The 19,956-nt window shown below is 47.0% G+C and overlaps 2 protein-coding genes across 2 annotated transcripts in view; one reads left to right on the top strand and one right to left on the bottom strand.

Annotated features, from left to right (window-relative positions):
• Positions 1 to 19,956, bottom strand: part of LOC125944183 (uncharacterized) — a 321,505-nt gene that overhangs the window by 164,693 nt on the left and 136,856 nt on the right. The gene's annotated exons all lie outside the window — the stretch shown is intronic.
• LOC119445384 (membrane metallo-endopeptidase-like 1) overlaps positions 1 to 19,956 on the top strand; it is a 127,937-nt gene that overhangs the window by 79,932 nt on the left and 28,049 nt on the right. The window contains exons 9-10 of the mRNA XM_037709690.2: positions 12,178 to 12,245; positions 18,590 to 18,687. Of these exons, the coding sequence (XP_037565618.1) occupies positions 12,178 to 12,245; positions 18,590 to 18,687 (166 nt within the window). The remainder of the gene's footprint in view (positions 1 to 12,177; positions 12,246 to 18,589; positions 18,688 to 19,956) is intronic.

The raw sequence follows: 19,956 nt of genomic DNA, 5'->3' as shown, positions 1-19,956 counted from the left end.
TGGGCACAAATGTCTCGTCCTTCGCGGCGAGACTCTCTCGCGAAACTTCTCGCTCGCAAGAGCGCGTGTCCGTCGCCTCTCAAGAGGCAATGGACACTACACCCATCCCGACGGCGCACCAAGCGCCTAAGGAGCGGCGAGGCTCCCTCGACCGCTTCAGAAAAGACAAATCCCGCGTTACAGGGCCTGGAAAGGGCTCTGTAATCTAAGGCAATACTTCCTTTTTTAGTACACACAGCACCAATTTACTTTCATTATGGATACACAAATCATTCAATGGAACGTCAGAGGCCTTCATAGGAACCTCGACGATGTCCAAGAACTTCTTTACCAACACAATCCAAAAGTGCTGTGTGTACAGGAAACGCACTTAAAATCGAAACCTACAAATTTTCTCCGACAGTATGTTACGTTTCGTAAAGATCGCGATGATGCTCTCGCATCATCAGGCGGTGTTGCCATTATAATTCACAAAAGCATAGCATGTCAACATTTGCAGCTACAAACGCCCCTCGAAGCAGTGGCAGTTCGACTTGTGCTTCTGAACAAACTCATCACCATTTGCTCGCTTTACATTCCCCCACATTACCACTTACACAAACATGAATTTCAGTCCCTTATAGACGAATTGCCAGAACCTTATCTTGTTCTTGGCGATTTCAATGCGCACAGCAGTCTGTGGGGCGACTCTCGTATCGATGCGCGAGGTCGTCTTGTTGAAGAATTTCTTTTCTCGTCTGGTGCGTGCCTCCTGAATAAGAAGGAACCTACATTTTACTGTATTGCAAACAGAACCTTCTCTTCTATTGACCTTAGCATAGCTTCCCCGTGTCTATTTCCTGAACTTGAATGGGAAGTTACCAAAAATCCGTACGGGAGCGATCACTTCCCAATACTACTGAGAACAACCACAGAAAATAAGTCTCCACCACAAGCCCCTCGATGGAAGGTTGATACAGCAGATTGGGAGAAATTTCAAACTCTTACTAGCAATATCTCCTGGGCTGACATGTCTTCGTTAGGAATTGATGCTGCTGTAGAGTATTTCACTGCCTTCGTAATTGATGCCGCTTCTAAGTGCATATCCGAAATAAGTGGTGTGGCATGCAAACGCCGTGTCCCATGGTGGAACGACGAATGTAGAAACGCTCGTAGGAAACAGAACAAAGCGTGGGGTTTGCTACGTGATTCACCTACTGCGGAGAATCTTATCAACTTTAAGAAGATAAAGTCACAAGGCAGGAGAACGCGCCGACAGGCCAGAAGAGAGAGTTGGCAGAAGTTTTTATCAGGTATACACTCGTACACAGATGAGGCCAAAGTATGGAACAGGGTTAACAAGGTGAGAGGACGCCAAACATATTCACTCCCTTTGGTAAATACACAGGGCGACAGCTTGGAAGACCAAGCGAACCACCTGGGTGCACATTTTGAACATGTGTCGAGTTCATCGCACTATTCTCCGGAATTCACAAAATACAAAGCAGCAATAGAAAAACAAAAACTGGACCGAAAGAGCACCGGGAACGAGCCATATAATTTACCTTTCTCTTTAGCAGAGCTTCATGCATCACTCGCCTGTTGCAACCAATCTGCCCCAGGCTCTGACCGCATATTATATGAAATGTTGAAGAACCTACCCTCTGAAACGCAGAAAACCCTTGTCTGTCTGTATAACTCTATATGGACCTCCGGCGAGATCCCCTCTGCCTGGAAAGAGGCCATAGTGATCCCTATCCTGAAGCAGGGGAAGGATCCATCCTCTGTATCGAGTTATCGGCCCATAGCGCTAACAAGCTGTCTCTGCAAAGTCTTTGAAAAAATGATAAACCGTCGCCTATTACATTTCCTAGAATCAAACAGACTGCTTGATCCATACCAGTGTGGTTTTCGCGAGCGTCGATCCACCACTGACCACTTGATACGTATTGAGGCGCAGATACGCGAAGCTTTTGTTCACAAACAGTTCTTCTTGTCTGTATTTTTAGACATAGAAAAGGCCTACGACACCACATGGCGGTTTGGCATACTGAGAGACCTCTCCCACTTTGGTATACGTGGTAATATGTTAAATGTGATTGAGAGTTATCTGCTGAATCGCACATTCCGTGTTCGAGTTGGCAATGTTTTATCACGACCTTTTGTGCAGGAAACTGGTGTACCCCAAGGAGGCGTGCTCAGTTGCACACTCTTTATCGTTAAAATGAACACGCTTCGTGCTTCTTTACCACCAGCTATCTTTTATTCCATCTACGTGGACGACGTACAGATAGGCTTCAAGTCCTGTAACCTCGCAGTGTGCGAGAGACAGGTACAGCAGGGGCTCAACAAAGTGTCTAAGTGGGCAGAGGAAAACGGGTTCAAAGTAAACCCCCACAAAAGTTCTTGTGTTCTTTTCACCAGGAAGAAAGGTCTTGTTGCAGATCCAACTATCGAAATGTATGAACAACAAATACCTGTGAACAAAGAACACAAATTTTTAGGCATCATACTTGACTCTAAGCTTACTTTCATTAGCCACATAAAACATCTAAAGGCGAAATGCCTAAAAACAATGAACTTACTGAAAATTTTATCTCACACATCCTGGGGCACCGACAGGAAGTGTTTAATGAACCTTCACAAGAGCCTCATTCGGTCACGATTGGACTATGGTGCCGTAGTATATCACTCTGCCGCCCCGAGCGCGCTAAAAATGCTAGACCCCGTCCACCATCTAGGTATCCGCCTGGCCACTGGCGCATTCAGAACAAGCCCCGTTGAAAGTTTATACGTAGAATCCAATGAGTGGTCACTCCATTTCCAGAGAACATACATCAGCCTCACCTATTTTCTCAAAGTACACTCCGATAGTGAACATCCTTGTTCTGCAACCCTTAATGATTTGAAGTGTGCAACGCTTTTCTATAATCGACCCTCTATGAGGCGGCCTTTCTCATTGCGTGTAAGAGAACTTAGCGAAGAGATGGATATCCCACTTCTAGAACATCGCCTAATGCCTCCAGCTAAGCTTTCACCGCCCTGGGAGTGGCAGGTGATAGAATGTGATCTATCCTTTGTAGAGGTCACAAAGCACGCTCCCGAGCTCGAAATTTCAATGCATTTCCGCGAACTTCAATCGAAGTACTCGTGCTCGGAATTCTATACCGACGCATCCAAGTCCCATGCTGGCGTATCTTATGCAGCTGTTGGCCCCTCCTTTTCTAAATCTGATGTATTGAACCCCCTAACAAGTATCTTCACAGCAGAAGCATACGCAGTACTGTCTGCGGTGAAACATATCAAGAAATTAAAACTAGAAAAAGCAATAATATTCACAGACTCGTTAAGTCTTGTAAAAGCACTAACATCTTTACAAAAGCATAAAAATCCTGTTTTTATTGAGCTTTACTCACTCTTGTGCAACATTTACCAATCTCATAGACATGTAATAATATGCTGGGTGCCTGGCCATAGAGGCATCGAGGGCAATGTGCTCGCAGACCAGTTGGCCAAAATAACTACATCACAAGCTATTAATCCTGCTGCTGCTATTCCCTCCACAGATCTGAAGCCTTTTTTGCGAAGGAAACTGCGAGGCCACTGGCAGCGTCTGTGGGACGCTGAAACAACTAATAAGCTCCACTTGATTAAGCCACAGTTAGGTTTCTGGCCCTGTACAACTAAAACACGACGTACTGATGTCCTATTCTGTCGTCTCAGAATAGGACACACATATGGTACTCACAATTTTCTATTGAATGGAAATGATCCTCCAACATGTGGTAGATGTGGCGACAGGCTCACCGTCCTCCACGTCCTCTTGGAGTGTCGGGAAGCCGAAAGAGAAAGAAAGAAACATTTTCCTCTCGCATATCAGTATTGTGTTCCTCTGCATCCCGCTATGTTTCTCGGTAAAGAACCACTTTTCAGCACCAACGCAGTCCTTGCTTTCTTGAAAGATGTTGTGCTACATGTTACTAGCCCAATAAGTTCGTAGTGCATCCTCTCTCTAGAGGATGTTGCTGCGATAGTTTTTTAACTGCACATGCCTCCAGGCCCTTGTGTTTCAAGGGCTCTGTTTAGGCACTTGTGCCTCTGGCCAATTCTTGTATCTTTAATTATTTGTAACTCGTATCATTCTTTCGCAATGCATTGCTCATGTCCATAGTACACATAATCACTCATTGCATAATCTTATTACTTATAGATTTTACGCACTTTACAGCGACTGATTTTAGGCCCCTTTACAGCCATGCCACATCTAATGTTCATATAATTCCCTATTCATCTACCACTAACAAGCCATTACCATCGTCTTGGCGCGAACTAATACTGTCATGGCGCTCTTTGGCCATACCTGGCCCTTGCGCCACTAAACTCCAACAATCATCATCTGATGCGAGGGATGAAGGAGCAGCTCTTTGCTGGTCTGTTGCGCAATCCTCCGAAGACTGTCGCCGAATTTCTATCCGAGGCGGTCAGTATGGAGAAGATGCTTCAGCAGCGCTCTAACTTTTACAAGCGGCAAATGAACGCGACTATGGACATGTCGACGGCCATCGGAAGCCACAATGACAACCTTCGAGACCTCATCCGCACCGTTGTGCGCGAAGAGATACCGAAGGTATACGGCACCCCACAAGCCATTACGAACGGCAAGTGAACGCAACTATGGTCATGTCGACGGCCATCGGAAGCCACAATGACAACCTTCGAGACCTCATCCGCACCATTGTGCGCGAAGAGATACCGAAGGTATACGGCACCCCACAAGCCACAGTGAGCTCCATTGCGAGTGTTATAAGAGATAAAGTGCACCAAGCGCTCCGGTCCATCCTTCCTTTTCCTAACACCGCGCCTGCACCTTCTGTACACCACCGTGCGACCTACGCAGAAGTCTTGCGACAGCCTGCTTCGTCGCCGCCGCTGTTTGTTCAGGCCGCTCAGCCGGTTGCACTTCCACCAGCCCAACTGGTGCCATACATCGAGGACGACGCATTCCTCCACCGTTTCCCCATGCCGCTTCACCAGTTGTGCTTCCGCAAGAGCAACCAGTGCATTACGCCTATGATCTACGCATGTCCCCTCAGAAGTCAGACGTTTGGCGCACTCCGGATCGCCGTCCTCAGTGTTTCCACTGTGGCGAGGCAGATCACTTGTACCACCAGTGCCCATACCGACACCTTGGGTTGTGGGGCTTTTCCGCCTATTCGCCGGTACCCCAACTGAGCAAACGACCTCGGGACATTGAGGATTATCTGGCTCAGCAACGCATGCCACCGCCTACCGGGTGGCAGTCATGCTCGCTGTCGCCAAGGCGATTTTCACCATCGCCCCAGCGGTATTCGAGCGGAGGGTCGCCAAGTCCCCGCCGGGAAAACTAACTACAGCGACCTTTGGGGGCGAGGACGCTGGCAGTCGACGCACTGAAGACCTCCGATTGATGCGAGTAAAGAAGGGTATGGGTCCGACATCAACTGCAGCTGAACAGAATGACCGGCATTCGCTTGACATACCGGTGGTGATTGACGGTTACGCGGTTAGCGCTTTAGTGGATACCGGAGCGGACTATTCTATATTAAGCGGGAAGATGGCGACATTTCTGAAGAAAGTAATTACCCCTTGGCATGGCTCGCAGATTCGTACGGCTGGCGGTCACGTCGTTACTCCACTGGGATCCTGCACAACAAGAGTTCGAATTCGAGGATTGACATTCGTGGCGAGTTGCCTTGTCCTACGCGAATGCTCCCGCAACGTCATTCACGGAGTTGACTTCCTGCAGCAATACAGCGCTGTTATTGACTTACGGGGAGGTGTACTCACCTTCTCAGCCGACCAAGCAATCGACACAAACGACGACAAACGACGTGACAACGCCCTACGTGTTTCCGCCGAAAGTGTTACGCTTCCTCCACGAGCCAGTGTTCTAGTCGAAGTGATGTGCGGTGGAATGCGCGAAGGTGAAGTGGTCGCAGAAAGTAACTTAGCGCATCTACTGACGCAAGGTGTTTGTGCGGCCAGGAGTGTGCTACAGCTTCGTGATGTCCGATCTAAGTTGCTAGTCACCAACTTTAGTAACGAGCATCGACACCTCTTCCGCGGTACTTCGATAGCGTTTGCCGAAGAAATAGAACACGTTGCTAAATGTTTTGCCCCTGAACCAGTGAGGCTGGCTGACAAGTCACTGGGCACCGTCGACATTAATTCCGAGTTATCTAACGACAAACAGGCAGCACTGCATGAGCTCTTGCTTGAATTCAGGGCATGCTTCGCAAGCTCGTCTAAGGTACGCCAGACTTCGGTTACAAGGCACAGGATCATCACATGCGACGACGCACGCACGATACACCAGCAGCCTTACCGCATGTCGGCAAAGGAACGCGCCGCGATTCGTACGCAAGTACAAGAGATGCTTGAAGACGGCGTGATCGAACCTTCCAACAGCTCATGGTCGTCTCCGGTCATTCTTGTCAAAAAGAAAGACGGAACGCTATGCTTTTGCGTCGACTACCGGAAGTTCAACAACGTAACTAAAAAGGACGTATACCCACTGCCACGTATCGACGACTCGTTAGATAGACTGCGGTGTGCCCAGTACTTTTCGTCACTCGATTTGAAAAGTGGATACTGGCAGATTGAGGTAGACGAACGAGACCGCGAGAAAACTGCCTTTCTGACTCCCAACGGCCTTTACGAATTTCGAGCGCTCCCTTTCGGTTTGTGTTCAGCCCCAGCAACTTTCCAGCGAATGATGGATACTGTCCTCGCTGGATTGAAGTGGCAGACTTGCCTTGTGCATCTTGACGACGTAGTTGTCTTTTCTAAAACATTTGAGCAACATCTTCATCGCCTGCGGCATGTGCTAGAAGCGCTCCGATCGGCTGACCTCACGCTTAAACCAGAGAAGTGCAACTTCGGTTATGAAGAGCTCAAGTTTCTCGGACACGTCGTCAGCTCCAAAGGAGTTCGACCCAATCCCGACAAGCTTGCCGCTGTAGCAGCTTGTCCTCCTCCTGCCGACAAGAAGGCCGTCCGACACTTCCTAGGCTTGTGTGCGTATTATCGCCACTTCATTGACAACTTCTCGAAGATTGCGGAACCCCTGACTCGCCTTACCAGGGATGACATGCCATTTGCCTGGACGAATTAGCAACAGGCAGCCTTCGCTGAACTACGCCAACGCATGCAGTCAGCACCCGTCCTGGCACATTTCGACGAAGAGGCTGACACCGAGGTGCATACTGACGCCAGCAACATCGGCCTTGGCGCAGTACTCGTCCAATGTCAAGACGGCATTGAACGAGTAATAGCCTATGCTAGCCGCTCGCTGTCCCATGCCGAGGCGAACTACTCTATTACAGAAAAAGAGTGTCTCGCAGTCGTCTGGGCGATCACGAAGTTTCGCCCTTATCTCTACGACCGTCCCTTCAAAGTGGTGACAGACCACCATGCTCTATGTTGGTTGGTGAACATACGCGATCCTTCAGGACGGCTGTCACGGTGGAGCTTGCGGCTACAGGAATTCGACGTCACCATAGTTTATAAGTCTGGCCGCAAGCACGAAGACGCCGACACGTTGTCGCGTGCTCCCACCGAATCTGTCAGTCGACAGTCAGAGGACGACGACGGATTCCTGGGTGCCCTTACTACATCGGAGTTGGTCAAATCGCAGCGTGACGACGCTGAAATTCGACCTCTCATCGACCACTTAGAGGGCCGTCAAACAACCATACCACGCCATCTACGTCGCGTCTTGACGTCCTTCTGTCTACGAGACAATGTGCTGTACAAGAAGAACGCCTGCCCGAATTACCGAGCCTACCTCCTAGTAGTTCCCAAAGACTTGCGGGATGATATTCTTTTCGCTTGCCACGACGAGCCTACATCTGGCCACCTCGGCTCCTCACGAATGCTTGCTAGAGTGCGCGAGATGTATTACTGGCCCGGACTTTCGGCAAGCGTCAAGCAGTATGTTAAAGGCTGCCGTGAATGTCAGCGATGAAAGTCACCACCCCTGAAGCCCGCCGGGTTATTGCAACCCATTGAACCTCCTCATAAGCCATTCGACCAAGTCGGCTTGGACATTCTTGGGCCTTTTCCTCTGTCAACCGACGGTAACAAGTGGGTGATTGTCGCCTATGACTATTTAACTCGCTATGCCGAGACAGAGGCGCCCCCACGAGCCACGGCTTCTGAGGTAGCGCAGTTCTTCATGTGTCACATTGTATTGCGCCATGGTGCCCCAGCCACTGTTATCACAGATAGAGGAACAGCGTTCACAGCACAGCTCACGGACGAAATTTTTCAACTAAGCAACACCAGGCATCGAAAGACGACCGCTTACCATCCGCAGTCCAACGGCCTTACGGAGCGATTAAACAAGACCATCACAGACGTCATCTCTATGTACATCGACGTCCAGCACAAAACATGGGATCGTATCCTGCCTTATGTGACCTTCGCATATAATACCACCATACGCCGAGCACCTAACTACTGACGCCGAAGAATTTGCTCAGCGCGCTGAGGAGTCTCGCCAGCTCGCGCGGCTGCGCATCGGTGAGCAGCAACGCGCAGATGCACGGCGCTATAACATCCATCACCGGCAAGTGTGCTACAGTCCCGGAGACCAAGTGTTGGTGTGGACTCCTGTTTGCCGCCGTGGCCTTTGTGAAATGTTGCTCAGCCGGTATTTTGGCCCCTACAAAGTGCTGTGCCGCATTAGTGACGTGAACTATGAAGTCGTTCCAGATAGTGCGGCGCAAACACGACGTCGACAACCACTTAGTTCTGACGTAGTTCACATAGTACGCATGAAGCCCTACATTGTGCGTTCGTGATTTTCACGCTCCCCATTTGCACCTAATACACTTACCTCTCCGTTTCTAGAGAGGTAGAGAATTGTTTCTAGCTACGCTGCTGTAGCTCTCGCTGTGTTCTTTGCGCAAGCATCTTCATTGAGCGTGTGTTGTTTTTATTTGTTTTTTTTTTTGTTTTTTTGTCCTTTCCCACACCACTCCTTGAGCATCGAGCCGATGCTCTTTCCGAGGAAGGGGGGAAATGTCACCTGTAGTAGTGGGAATAGGGCAAGCGCAGAGGCGCAAGAAGAAATAAGTGCGCGTGCTAACCGCCCCACTCGATAGCTAGCTCTCGCCGCCATTTTCTCCAGAGCCCAGCTGCTCTCAATAAACGTCGTCAGCCCCCTTTTAAAGACGCGTGGCAATATAAAAACATACAAATGAGATGGACAGAATCACCCGCTATAAACAAAAAAAGTACAACAAACGTTAGTTCAACAATAGCATAATAAATGCAGTAAAGCGGCATAAACAAAATATAGTTCATCAAGTGTGACTTCAACATCATATAAAAAAGCGGTGAAGTGCCATAATCAATATTTTCAGATTCTTAGTGTATTCAAGTGAAACGGCAAAATAAATCGCAGCATTTCTTTCCCATAATTAGTGCGCTTGTGCGGAAAATCCCACGTTTGAACAAGACGAGTGTCATAAGTAAATGTCCTGTGCTTTAGTCTTGAAACGGTGCTTATAAATTAATCACTCGTAAGGCCTACATGGTACCGCTTCATAAGAATTGTGCGATAATAGTCTGTAGAGTAATTAGATTCATTTCATGAAAAAGTGGGGCAGTGTGACTGCCATAAGGAACATCTGCAGTAGAACAAATAGCCTTTTTCTGTATTATATGTAATTTATAGACATTTGTCAAATTCGTCGTGCCCCAAACAAGATGACAGTAGTTTGTATGACATAAAACCAAACATTTCTAGATTACAAGTTTAACTGTTTTTAGAAATGAAAAACGCACCCTCGACAGAATGCCCAAAATCCTGGATGTGCTGGAAAGCAATTAATGTGTCAACATCACATGTGTTGTTCGAAAGTTACATTTAAAACATGATACCATCTGGATTACTGAATTGAGAAGTTTTAACAATACGTAGGAGGTGGTCTTTCGATTTCTACGCCTAGACAAAACAGCTTTTTTGGAAGCGTTTGTTGTTAAAGAGTTTACGTGGTGTCCAGGATGATAACTTTATCAGCACCTGATTGGCGTCACTCATTAGGTTTTTATGATGTTGTGCAGTTAGAAGTACTATTGTATCATCAGCATATACTTTGGAAGTGTCAATATTTACAGTGTCATTGATATATATGCAAAATAACAAGGGTTCCAGATTACTACAGTCGGGCACTCCCGCTTAAAGTGTTTGTAAATTGGAGGTGCTATTATCGATGACAACCATCTGCTGATGGTAAATTAAGTAAGATTCAATCCAGTTATAGAAAAACACCTCAAAAGCCGTAATGATTGCATTTATTTAACAATGCCACATGTTTTATGGTGTCAAACTCCTTCGAGTAATCTACGAAGATGCCTAATGTGTGTAGTTCACGTTCAAAAGCATCCAGTATAAATTCTTTCTGCTCTGAGAGAGCAAGCTCAGCTGGGCTACCTTTCACGAATCCGAATTGTGAGGAAGTAGTGGTACAGTGCTTATCAGGGAAAGAAGCCATGCGTTTGTGAATCGGTTTTTCTAAACCTTGATATTGCAGATAACGTGTAATTATCTATATTACCCGTAATATGAAGAGGTTAGAAAAACTGATTCACAAACGCATGGCTTCTTTCCCTGCTAAGCACCGTACCATTACTTCCTCGCAATTCGGGTTCGTGAAAGGTAGCTCAGCTGAGCTTGCTCTCTTAGAGCAGAAGGAATTTATACTGGATGCTTTTGGAACGTAACCTACACACATTAGGCATCTTCGTAGATTACTCGAAGGAGTTTGACACCATAAAACATGTGGCAATCATTACTATCATCATCATCATTTTGGAAGTCAATGGAGCTGCCACAGCAGACAGGTACATCTGATGTCTTCATTCCTCCATTCACTGTTTGTGCCAGTTTCCACTAATTTGTTGCATTTTGCTTCAGCATAGGTTGATGTACTGTCGCTGTGTGGTTGTTGTGCCATTTGTGTTGCAGTTGAGTATGGAGCAGTCAAGGAGGCTGCCTTAAAAAAGGAAGCCTTGGATAATGTCCGGTTGTACATTGTTTAGAATAGTTGTTGGCGTGGTTCCACTTTAATTGTGAATGCCGCGTAATACATGTATTGAACCGCTTACACATAATTTTCATACCAGGGGGGGACTTTTCTTGCAACCCTGCACGATCAGAAAGCAGATTCTATGTTTGTAATTTGGACAGCTTTCACATGATCCAAGTTACAGTTTATACACTGAGAGAGATTTTGCACGTTGACTGTAAAGAAAACCGTCTTAACTGTAACTTCGGTCTAGTAGCATTGTCTTCCTTACATGACCTTATTCCAGTCTTCTTTTTCATTTCTTCTTTTTTTTTTTGCTTGCTCGCTTGAAGTGCCATGAATGCGCCAATGCCTGTTGCAAGTCGAAATGGTAGAAGCAGCTTTATACCACGATATGCACACAGGGAAAATCATTCAATTGCCTATTATAGAAACCAGTATGGTAATTTTTATTTCAGAATTGTTATATTTATTGGCTATTTCTGCTAAAAATTGAGACCAGCTGTTGTATAGATGTATAGCTCACCACTGCGCCAAAAATGCTTCTCGCTGTGCCAAATCAGCATTTTGTCTGCACAAGGATGTGTGCCAAAAGGTCAAATGACTGTTCCACCAGTCTAGATAATTCTTGACCTGCCATTTTCATTGTCAGATAATCGCACGATGAGCAGCACTCTCTGTGTTCGTGTAGTGTTGCGCACCTGCCATGATGGTAGAAGTGGTGCCCACTCTTAGTACTTCTTGCTCGCTTGCATGTTACCTGTCTGAGTGGTATAAAATGTATTAGGCCTCTCTTCTACCCTTTAGAATTTTCTGTCATCATTTGTTCTTTATTTATTTATTTCTTATCTTTTAGAATGAGAAAAGCATTCGGTATGATGACCTGAGCAGAATGATTATTTATTTATAACTGATTTCTATGCCTGCATTCAAACTACAAGATGTTGCTGTTTGCACACGTGGGCTTTTTATCTATGTTGTAGAAATTTTCGAGGAGTTTAGGCTGAGAATTCACTGGTACAAATAAATTGAGGTGAATAATTGAAAACACTTTCTTTCGCAAGTGTTCTCACTTGATGTGGTCTTTGAGGTGGTAAGAGAAAACGAAATGTGTTGATTGCAGGGCATTGCAGTATGGCTCCTTTGGGAGCCTGATGGGCCGCCTGGTCTTCGAGTGCCTCCGTCAGGAAGGTGAGGCCTGTTTGAATGCCACTCAGATGATGCAGCAAAAATGTGAGCCTGGTGCAGTTTCCACTGAAACTACTTCAGTGACAGAAAGCTGGGTCCAAACCAAGTCTAGGTATTGTAACCAATATGGCTGCATTGTTAGAGGGAATATACCGTATTTACTTGCATAATGATCGCACTTCTTTATCAGAAAATATAACGCAAGTTTATGGGTGCGATCATTACACGGGTTAAATTTTCCTAAAAAAATTTTGAGCACCGAAAACGCCAACAAGTTGTGGGTCAGAATTCGTATGATAGCTATCATGAACATAACCAAAAATAAAAGTTGAGTAAGGCTTACCTTTGTAATAAACGCACACATTACATAGGCACTACATGAATTGCACATTGCCCTTTTATTTTACATTATCCCTTTAGTCCGAGTCTGAGTCTTCACTGTTGTCGGTGCAAGATTCATTGTCGGAACCGGCAGTGTCATCGCTGGGGGCATCTTCGCAGTCCCACAGAAAGTCATCTCCTGTCCCGTCCAGCGCGTTAGATATGCCGGTCTTCTTGAAGCTCTTGACCACTACCTCGTCAGAGATACCGCTCCAAGCTTCTACGATCCAGGAGCAAAACAACTCCACAGACGGCCTTCGGATTTTGCCGCTCTTCGTCAAATCGTGTTCGCCCGCCGCCATCCATTCTGCGCAGTTTTCGGACATTGTCCTTGAATGGTTTGTTCACGGACACGTCGAGAGGCTGTAGCAACGACGTCAGACCCCCAGGGATCACTGCAATGTCCGTGCGTAGCTCCTTAACTTCAGCATGAACACTATCCAAAGATGGCCTCAGAAACTGTCCAGCAGAAGAAGCGAGGGAAGCAGAAGCACTCCTGGTCTTCGTCCTCAAACAGTCTTAATTCAATTAACCATCAGTTCTGCTGTCATCCACCCCTTTACTTGAGCACGGACGTGGATGCCACGGGGAAAGTTTCCCTTTTCAATATTACATGTGGTGGCAGCTTCCGCCCATCTGCCGTCACTGCGAGCATTACGGTGCATCGCTGCTTCTGTGCACCAGAAGTTTTGACGAGGACACTCCGAGCACCCTTCTCGTTCACTGTTGTGTTTCGGGGCATGTCAAAGGTCAACGGAGTTTGGTCAGCGTTCCCTATTTGCGACAGGAAGAAGTCATTCTTTTCGCAGATCCTTGTTACGAAGTGATGAAAATCTATCACCTTGTCTTCTGAGGTGGATGGGAGCTGCTGGCACAACGACGTTCGCCGCCTCAGCGACAGTCCATTTCGTCGCATGAAGCGGGTTGTCCAAACGGAGCTGGCGCGGAAGTCCTTTGTGGCGATTCCCAGCTTCCTAGCTATTGTGCGCGCCTGTGTCTGTACCATTTCCACTGATACGGCACAAGCATCCTCGCGCAAGTCCTTCACGTATTCGAGGACAGCCTCCTCAACGTGAGGGAACTTGCCTATTTTGGGTCCGTGGAAAGCCCGGCGAGTCCTTTGATCAGTCATCAGCTTCTCTCGCTGTTTCTTCCAAAACCGTATTCGGATTTCATCTACGCCGAAATGCCTGCCGGCAGCACGGTTGCCATGTTCCATCGCGTAGTCAATAGCGTTGAGCTTTAAGGCGGCCATAAAACTTGCATACTGCCCCATGGTGGAACGGCACACAAACACAAAGCACACCACCGCCTTGCAAAATAGCGATAAACCGATAACGCGGCCGAGACGCGGTTGCGCGGTGTCCATGCGAACGCATCGAAAAGCGTTTGCTGCGGAATGACAAGAGATCAACCAACAGGCTGCTGACGCTGTAGCAGTGCGGGACATCAAAACAAAAATGGCGGCTGATGGAGCAAGCCGAACCAAGTGGAACAATATTTTTCTTTTTTTTTTCTCGTGAGTACATTGCGTGCATTGAAGTGTGTTTTTCATATCAATAATGAATAATATCGTTAATATCGGCAAGTCTGTGGCAATAACGTAGCCGTGTCCACCTTGAGGGGACAGAAACAGATGGACGCACTCAGCTGCCACTATAAAAACTCATGGCGGGAATGCTGAAAAAACTGCGGCATTTGTCTTAACTACAATCATAATACGGCACGTTCCCGCTAAGGGTTGGCGAATATCATGGCTGTATTACAAGCGCCGGTGTATGAATAGGGTACACTTCTACCGTATCAACGTAAACGTGACTATTGTCGTTGCTGCTCACGATTTGTTGTATGCCCTCGAGTGCAGACGAGAGGAATTGAGAGGCGCCTCTTTTTTTTCTTTTTTTTTCTTTTTTTGTTGTTGACCACAACCATTATAAAGGCAAAAAATAATAAAGGCAATTTTGGCTGTAGATTATATTTTCTTGAGGTGCACAAAGTGATGAGGGGAATGAAATGGGGCATCTGCTTAAGAATCTGTCTGGTGCGTGCAGTCCGCTTGGCAAGTCTTGAGTCGTTTGCGCAGCATTCGACAGATGGTAAGCACGATCATCATCAGCTAGACTTGGCTGCGGCAAGTTTTGGGTGCAATCATTACGCTGGAAATTCTAAAAAATCAAATTTTGACGATAAAATTCAGGGGTGCGATCATTATGCAAGTAAATACGGTACTATGTGTATGGCGGCTAGATGGGTAGGTGTACCGACCAGCGTGTCTGGAGCGTAGTTCACCGCTTCTCCGCATCATGACACAAAATTGGCGCTGCAGTCAGTAAAATGGTTCCGCAGCGCGCGTTGTCTGCTACAGGTGGCAAGCGGCGAGCAAAAAAATAAAACCCTTATTGGAATAGTTGTATGTCGTCTGTTCGTGTCAGTTTCAAAGGTGAAGAGCTCCGAGTCTCTCGTGCTGTTTGCAAGTTCCTAAGCGATGTGGAATGTTCCAGGTCAGAAAAATGGCATTGTTCCACCGAAGAAGACGACCAAGGAGACTTACTGCTTCGCTTTGAACTGCAAGTCGGGCTCTAAATTTGTGAGAAAGACAGCGGAAATGTTCCGCTGGCTGACAGTGGAAATGTTCGCCCCGGGCTGCTCAGTAGCTTGCTCAGTATCAGCGACGTTAATGAGCAAGTGGTACACCGAGAAGCGTACGTCGATTAGGTCCTTGATGTTGGAAATTTGCAAGCCGCACATGAGGTGCTCAGCGCCTGCGACATCGAGCACCGCTGCGCTGCTACAGATAAAAGGAAAGTGACTCTAGGCTTATATATTCTATATAGCAGGCTGTGTAACAAGGAAGTTCCTGCAAAGAACCAAGTGCTCCGATTGCTCAGGGACATTACTGAATTCAACAAAATGAGTAGGTCAGGGCCAGGGACGGATCCAGGTTTTTTCTGAGGGGGGGGTCAGCTTCTGTCAGTGATGATGATAATGATGAATAGCCTTTCTAATTTACCAAAATTTTCCGTTTTTCCTCACGATAAACCCGCGTTTTATACAGCTAAAGCAACACCTGTAGCCCTCCGTGGTGGCTCAGTCAGCTCAGGCGTTGAGCACGAGATCGCGGGATCAAATACCGGCCGCGGCGGCCGCATTTCAATGGAGGCGAAATGCAAAAACGCCGTGTTCTTGCGTTGTAGTGCAGGTTAAAGAACCCCAGGTGGTCAAAATTAATCCGGAGCCTTCCACTACGGCGTGCCTCATAATCAGAACTAGTTTTGGCACATAAAACCCCAGAAAGAGGAAGAAGACCTGTAGCGAAGCCAGGTATCGGTTTCTCCGAGCTTATAGGAAAAGGACGTTACCCAATACAGCCATGTGCTTGGCGGCTGCGGCTGATAATACAGGGTGTTCAAAACTAAGCTTTATGGTTTTCTTAAAGTTAGGCACTGGGAGGCACGCGAAGACCACCTGTGCAAATAAGTTATGTGGCTAGGGGGGCACAAAGTGAGATGATAATTATCGCTGTGAGCAGCCCAATTAACTAAAATTGAACAATTATTTTTTGTTAACTGCAGTAAGTGGGTATGTTTGTATTGAAAACTTAGAGACAGTCGAGTTTCTACACAGTATCAGTCGGAAGAATTATTCTAGCGTGTCCGTGCTCCGAGATATCAGACTCCAAATTTCAATTGTCGTACTGTGCAGAATAATAGAGATAAAGACGCGACAATTCTCATGAATTCCCGTGAATGATCATGAAGCGCAGTGACCACTTCTGTGGAGGGAGGGCGGTGACATCTTCTCTCTTGAGTCGTGGTGGTGTGTTGACTAGAGGAACGTTCTTGAATACGGGCGTAACGGTCTGCTCCAACGCAGCAGCCACTACGCTGGTTGTTTACGATATGCGAATCACCGCGTATGAAGACTCACGACGCTACCTACAAGAATAACGATGTGGCATAGTAGGTGAGAGCGCGTGCCAGCATCTTCATGTTTTGTTTCCCATGCGACGTCATCCTTTTACACAAGGCGCGCATCTGCTCCCGTTTCTCTAACCACGCGACGCCATCCTAGGCCCGCGCGCTGGCGTTGGCCGCTGACGTCACGCTCCCCCACTTCGCAGCCTCGGCTCGAGGCTTCGCCCCGCTCCGCGAGAACGCCCACTCAGATAAACGGATCCGGTGGGCTTGAGCCTCCTATGCTTAATGTACGACAATAAAACTGCGAAGTTACAATGAAAAACTTGTAGCGTACGAACGGTACTGTGCTCGTACTGGATATTGTCAACGTGTAACTGTGATCCCAATGAGTGCTACAGTTAAAAAAAGTTGCCTATGCGTAGTTCTTAGTTTAGCTGTTAGTTGTTATTATTTATATATGAACACTTCAGCAAAAGATCTCTTTCATTAAGCAGGTTGGTCGCGGAACCGATGACAGCCAATGAGGCAACCGTTGACAACCCAGGTGGAAAAGTTAACCAGGCGCGAAGGCGCTCGAGCGGACCTCGGCGTGTTTGGCAAAAGGGACGTCCCCTCGTTCATTCTACGCCACCGACGGGACGAGTAAGGCACGGCAGGCGCCAGGAGGTCCAAGGTGTTCATGAGAAAAAATAACTACGCCAACTTCGCGACACCACACTCCTACGGAATACAACTAAGCTTGTGAGCGAGCTAGCTTTACTTCTACATGGCTGATACCACTGGTACTCGCGAAAAATACTTTTGAAGAATGCTGGTTGCCATATCTATATTTTTAAATTTTTTTGCGACAGGGCCGTCCCCCTGTCAGCGAGGGGGCGATGCAGAAATCTGAGGGGGGAGTCAGGACATCCGGACATGCCCCCTGGATCCGCGCCTGGTCAGGGCTGTTGCTCACTTCTGAAGCACTAAAACAAAACTGGTAGCATTGCTCAAAGATGCCTTCACGCTGTGCTTCAGTTTAAAGGAGTTACGAAGAAACAGTATCGCCGACTTTGCATCCTTTCTGCAGATGACTTCTCCGAATTTGATCAGCTGTGAATGGCAGAAGAAAGAGCTCACAAACGATCTTGGGAAGTTCTATTCAATTACACGCCTTTACTTTCTTGTCAAGGGCAAGAACATGGGGTGCGAGAGTAACAGGTAGAAGAGTCATTCACCTTAACCCTCTTTCATTCACCATGATGGGCAAACGCAAAACGGATCTGCAGCCTCAACCAATTTTTCTGGGGTGCTCTAGCTGTAAAAAAACAAGAAAGAAAAAAAAAAGCAGATTGATTTCTTTGGCAAAATTCATTTTTCTGGCCTACCTGATAATTTAAACATTTTTGAGACCCCGTCCGTGTCCAAAAATATCAGCCGACGCCTCTGTTTACTTTCCACACACAAACTGAAGAGCCAAAGAGCGCATGCATTTGGTTGCAGACCAGGCACCACTGACAAGCAGCCGGAGGCTTCTCCGTCACATTAGGCACATCCACAACCAGCATGGCGTTATCCTTTTTTTTTTCTCCATTCCTTGTGGGCTGGATTGCTCTGCGTCTCCTCCTTCGCATCACCCTTATTGCTCTCCCCTCGGCCGGTGCACCTCGTTGAGAAACACGCTTGCTGTCTCCCTTGTCAGCGAGATTTTCTGGCAGCCGCATTATAACCAGTATTTCGTCTCGCAGGGCTGCGGTATGCATATACATTGAGTTCTATGGAAAGATAAACGGGAGTCATAAAAGACCGCATTATATCAGGTCCTGCACTATATGGGGTTACGTTATAAGCGGTCTGAGCGGTAGTTAAGAAACCCACAGCTGCAAAGAAAATGTTCATTGTTTAAGTTGCAATTTTTTGCACCACGTCCCCACTGTTTCATTTTATGCACCAGCCACTTCCTTTCCTTTACTCAGTGCCAGTTTATTCTGCTTTTAAAACATATTTATGAAGAACTTTTGATGATGTTGCACTACCTTCTTTTCACCTCTTTGTCCATTGTGATTGCAGACGAGAGCCTGTTCCGCAACAATGTGACACGTGCCAGTCTGCGGGAGAAGCTGCGCTGCTTGGCCCACAGGTATCCGGCTTTGGACACAACTTTGCCGGTAAGCAGTCACATCTCGTCGAGCTGCACATTGGTGACCTGAAGTTTTTTTTTTTTTTTTTTGACCTGCGTAGCTGAAGACACTCAGCTATGCTGTCGAGCTTTTGTATCAGGTTCTGCTGCTCACATAATGGATGTCTTCACAAACATGCACTGCAAGAAATCATCACCCCTTTCATGGACGATGTCATACATGTAATTCTTTCCTGGTATTGGTTGGCTTCAGTCTATGATTAACTGTGATGGCCACAATTGACTTTAATCTTCAAACGAGGCGCAGGACGCATTGACGGGCTGGTCAGCAGAAAAGAAACCTGCAGAATGAATAAGCATTGTGATTTGGCAACCATTCTTTGCAATGGTCAAGTGTCTTTCGCTACCATAAGAAAAATCGCCGTTTTCTGTAGCTAGGTTACACTAGATTTTTTTTTTTCTCTGCAGCAACTATTGCACCCAAAATTTTGTGCAATACATACATGAAAACAAAGTACAGTGTAGACCACTTATAACGTAAGTCGCCGGAGTCGTGAATATCTGCACTATAAGCGGTACTGCACTATAACCAAAAACAGCGATTTTTCCAAGCCCTGCACGTATGCAAAACATGTAGACCAAGCAGCCGCGCGTATTCGTGAATCGAAGCATGCGACTGGGAGTTTTGCATCCATTTAAATTTACGAACGTCGAAAGGTTAATGTCCAAGTATTCACAATCTTTGCATGAAGCAGACAAAGTAATAATTTTTTTTTAAATGTCTCAGTTTCGCCCGAAAGGCGAAGCATCAATTGCGATACCAAATTGGTAGAGAGCTATCTGGAGTAGGGATAGTAGTTTTATCGGCTGCATAATCTTGACACGTTCGCTTAACTAACTGAATTAACAAGCGTGGTGTCAACGCACACAAGCAAACATGAATAGACTCGATGACCGCAGACAACCACTGTTAAAACGCGAGCGAGGGAAAACGCGGCCGCCACAGCGAGCGAAGGTGCGTGCAGTCTATCGCTCTATCACTTCAAGGGAAACTGAGCGACGCAAGCACAGCGCATACAAAGGTAAGAGCCGTGTGGAGATGGCTCAAGATACTGTGTGTGCGACAACACCGACAGCCGGCACAGGCGCGAACACATTTGTTGGCAAAGTAGAAGTCGCTCCCTCCCTCCCGTGCTGCCTTCCCGCTTTGCTCCTTTCGTGTGGGAGATTGCGTCGCCAGTTCCCCTTGCGCCCGGTTGCAAGATACGCATTTAGTGACGCAGCGAAGCGTTGCCCC

This window comes from Dermacentor silvarum, chromosome 3, assembly GCF_013339745.2.
Source record: "Dermacentor silvarum isolate Dsil-2018 chromosome 3, BIME_Dsil_1.4, whole genome shotgun sequence".
NCBI lineage: Eukaryota > Metazoa > Arthropoda > Arachnida > Ixodida > Ixodidae > Dermacentor > Dermacentor silvarum.
The sequence above is the reverse complement of the archived record's forward strand: the minus strand, read 5'-3'. Positions and strand labels throughout refer to the sequence as shown.